At 32.4% G+C, this 4,566-nt stretch overlaps 1 protein-coding gene across 1 annotated transcript; it reads right to left on the reverse strand.

Moving 5' to 3' along the window:
• Positions 1-2,879: 2,879 nt before the first annotated feature.
• On the reverse strand, positions 2,880-3,946 carry LOC130510015 (bidirectional sugar transporter SWEET10-like). The gene is made up of 4 exons (XM_057006350.1): positions 3,620-3,946; positions 3,373-3,534; positions 3,162-3,281; positions 2,880-3,080 (listed from the first exon to the last, which is right to left on the reverse strand). The coding sequence occupies exons 1-4, from the start codon at positions 3,746-3,748 to the stop codon at positions 2,880-2,882; spliced, it is 612 nt and encodes a 203-aa protein (XP_056862330.1). The 5' UTR covers positions 3,749-3,946.
• Between the last annotated feature and the right edge of the window lie 620 nt (positions 3,947-4,566).

A 4,566-nucleotide genomic window follows, 5' to 3' on the forward strand; every position in this document is an offset into this window, starting at 1 on the left:
CCGCATGCGAATGAACCAACCTAATCTCATAAAAAAAATTAATCTATTTTTTTGCTCATAACTCTATTATGGAGTAAAAAATAGAGTAGGGTTGGAGTACTTTTATTCCATATTCAGTTTTATTTTTTTTGGAAAAAAATGAAGTTTTACGTTGGAAATATTTTTAGGGTTCAAATTAATCTAGTGGAGAGAAATTAAACTAAGCCAAGAAATTCATCTTTCCGTTTAGAACCAATCAAAGTGTCACATAGATTATTAAATTAAAATATATAAAATTAAAATAAAATAGTTAAAAAAGAATAATGTCAATTTAGCGACGGTAGTGCCACCAACCAAACTTTAAATTTTAAATCCTATATCCAAAATCCTAAACCTAAATCATATACCCTAAACCTAATTTCTATACCTTAAAACTCAAACCTTAAACCCTAAATCCAAATCATATACTCCAAAACCAAACCGTAAATTTTAAACCAAATCATATACCATAAATCCAAAGTGTAAACACTAAACCCAAATCATATACTGTAAACCCAAATCCTAGCCATAAATCTAAACTATATACCTTAAATCCAAATCCTAGATCCTACACCCGCTATACCCTAAACCCAAATATAAGATCTTAAACCCAAACTGTAAACCTAACCTCAAATCCTAGGGTTTACGGTTTGGGTAGGGTCTAGGATTTGGGTTTAAAGTGTAGGATTTGGGTTTAGAGTCTAGAGTTTGGGTCTAAGATTTGGGTTTAAGGTTTACGTTTTGGATTTAGGGTCTAGGATTTGAGTTTATGGTATAGGGTTTATGTTTATTGTTTACGATTTGGGTTTAATGTATACAGTTTGGGTTTATAGTCTAAGATTTGGGTTTAGGGTGTAGAATTTGGTTTTAGGGTATAGGATTTTGATTTAAGATTTAGAGTATAGGGTTTAAAATTTAAAAATCTAGGGTTTAGAGTTTAGCTGGCGGCACTACTGTCGTTAGAATTAACGTTATTTTCTTTTAGCTATCTTTTATTTAATTTAATATTTTTTATTTAATAATCTACATGGCACTTTGATTGATTTTAAAAAGAGAGGTGAATTTAAAAGTTCACCTAGGAGGTGAATTTAAAATTTCACCAAGGAGGTGAATCTAAGTTTGTTCTTAATATATTATGAAGTAGAAATATTTGGTATGTGTCATGGACTCATGTAACTGATACTTCTTCCATTTTACTTTGGTTCTGATTGGTAACCATCGCTTAATCGCGGAACTGCGAAAAAAATTGTTAAACTGCGAAAAAATTGGTTAAGTTGCGGAAAAAACAAAATTTGCTGAATAAATGTTTAATTGATAAAATGTTTTATATGGTATTCCTATTTTATAAGAAAAATAAATATCAATAATTAAATTAATTGTTGCATAATATGAAAATAACTAAAATTTATTAAAATTACTTTAGCTCTTATTATAAATATTTAGCTTATCTTTCAATATGTTTTAATAATAGATTGACATTTCATAATATTACAAAATAAATTATAAGATAAATTTATTTTTAGTATAACTATTTATCATTAAAAATTATTGCTGTTTATTTAAAAATTAAAAATGATATTAATATATAATTTAGTAATATAAAAGTGTTGGTGGCCTGTTTGATGTACCTAGCAGCCACAAGACCTGATTGATATTTGTGTTGGGGATGATCAGCAGGTTTATGGAAAGCCCCACGCTAATTCATCTAGGAGCAGTGAAAAGGAAAAAATACTTGAAGAAATTGGCTTGATGCAGACAGGAGGCACTATCGCTACTCTTTAGGGATTCGTTGAAGTTGATCTTATCGCTATCCTACGGTTATGTACCTTAACCATGCCATTGCTGAGTTCTCTGAAGCTCTTGCTTCCAAACTCCCTGGTGATCTCAAGGTACTACCAGAACCACTGCATGTTCTGTTTTTCTTGTGTTGAGTGTTTTATGAACCAAATTTGATTGCTTTATGGGGTTTGGTTTATTGGAATAGGTGGTGTTCTTCACAAACTCAGGGACGGAGACAAATGAATTGGCGCTTATGCTGGAACAATGGGGGCTACTGCTCAAAGCTTGTGGAAGTTCAACGTTGTTCAGGTACTAGAGACTTTGTTCTGACGTTTTTTTTCTTGAACTATGATGAGACACAATGTTGATCTGTGTTCTGACATTTGTTTTTGTTCTTTTGTTGCTTGAAGACTGGAACTCACCACGCATTAAACCCGGATCCATGTAAAGGTGTGTTTGGTTCTGAACTTTTGAATAAGTCTATCTTGTTCCAATTTCTTAGGAGTTAGCTTTGCTTCCGTCGTTTGTAAGTGGCTATATAAAGAGCCATGCTCTATTTTTCAATGAATAAGCTTTTGAGTTCCATTTGATCTCTTTTCTCTTAAATTACACTGACTGAGATGGTTGAGTCTTATTAATGACTAATAAGAAACTTATAAAGTCCTACCAATAATCTCTATTTTATGATTGTCCTTACCAAAGTTTCTTATGTTTCCAATAATGATCTCAATAATGATGCTCTTATGTTTCTTATCACGTTTTTGGACTATGCTAGTATACATATACTCTCTCCGTTGCAAATTTGCATGTTTCAGGAGATAACAAGTATTTAAAAAGGATACTTCTTTTTATATTTTGTCCACTGATAATGAAAATTTTAAACTTCAAAACTATTATTTAATTGCATCATTTATTTAATTTAGTTTAACTTATTTTACAGTCAAGATGAGAGAGAGGTCACACAGGAGCGAGAGATACAGATTGAAAAGTACAAGATTAGCACGCAAAGCAACTAAAACACAACTTGATACTAGATAGTAGTTTAATAAGAGCGATAATTTCTTGGATATATATAAATAGATTTAAATGCTCTCCATCATCTGCTCAATGTCTCCTTTGATGTTCTCATCAATGATTATGGTGTCTCCATCCCTCACGACATCCACAACATGCTCTGCATCTATTTCCTGGACGTTACCTGGTGGCTTCGTCCCAGGTTTCTTGTATACCCAGTATACAACCATTTGTACCCATTCAAATATAAACCCCAAAACATTTGGAAGCTGAGAGGAAGAAAAAAACACTAGCTTTAATAATGAAAAACAAAAGAGGCGGCAAATATGAAGACTACTGGACGGACTTACAGCTATGTTTAAGTCTTTGAGGAGCACACCATAGACGAACCACGTCACTGCCGACAAGGTGAGAAAGAAGGAGAGACTGAAACTCATGAACTCCGATGTTTTCGTCTTAACAACCCTCCTCTGTTTTTTCAAGATTAACCTTACCGATTTTAGAAGCAGTTTTAAATGTGATGCATGGAATAAATATCAATGAAAGAGATCGGAGACTTACAATCATGGCAAGAGGTGCGATAAAAACACATAGAGAGAAGATCATACAAATGTATCCGAGGAATTGGACACGTTTCTTCCCATCAAGAAGAAAGTGCGTGGGGAAGAAAACAAGGGCGAAAGCAAGAACGTCCACCAATACGACTAGTTTTATTGTTAGAGTCTGCCATATCGAAACGGTAAAAATCTAGTCATTAATTATGTTTTTAAATTCAAGAGAAGAAGTTACATAAATATCGAATAATGACCTTTTGCTTCATAGAAGAGTAGAAGAGATAGAAGGAGATGTAGAAGATTTGTATGACCAAGGAAAAGGTGTTGATAGTGATCATAATCACTAGATTCTTCTTGACCATCGCGTAATATATCCAGAGCATCGCACTTAAGAGGGATATCACATATGGGATACACTGGTACCCATCTGACGTTTTTGTCTTGTAAATACGAATAAAAGTGGGCCTGAGAAACAAACACAAACAAAGCGTCTATATATTTAGTGTCTGATTCAAAACGTTATTAGAGTAAGAGGAACGTAATTAAAAGAGTTAGAAAGAATTTACATAGGGGCGAGTCCAACGAAGAACGATATAATATTACCTACAAAACAAATCCTTAATGTTAGAATTCACGATATATAAGTTCATGTACATGCATGCATCATGAACGTTTACGTAAACGTGAAAAGATTTAACCTAGAATTCCAAAAACCAGAGTGAAGGAGTATCGTGAAAATTCCATTATTCTTTTTTTTTTCTTTACTTAAAAACTCTTTCTTTTGGTAAACACTATAGGAACGTAATGAGAATCGGTTGCAATAAGATGCTAACGGTATACTAGTATTTATATAGGAGAAAAAGTTTGTAAACATGCAAAATGGCTGTGAGTCAGAGAAGAGAACGAAAGAGTTTGAACTCATTGGGATGTAAGTACATTTGGCAAAAAGATTAGAGAGCATTATATCTCTACTTTACAGTTGTTTACTTCATGCCCTAATTATTCGTGAATTAGTTTATGACTTTGTGTTCAACAATGACTCAATAATCCCTAATTATTCGTGACGATCTATATTTTAACTATTGAAAATTTATCCCATACAGATATATAATATGTTAAGAAATTTCTACTAAAAAATACATGATATTACAAATATATTAATGTCATCTCTTATATTTTATATAAAATGGAGATTGAGAAA

Source organism: Raphanus sativus, chromosome 3 (assembly GCF_000801105.2).
Source record: "Raphanus sativus cultivar WK10039 chromosome 3, ASM80110v3, whole genome shotgun sequence".
Lineage (NCBI taxonomy): Eukaryota > Viridiplantae > Streptophyta > Magnoliopsida > Brassicales > Brassicaceae > Raphanus > Raphanus sativus.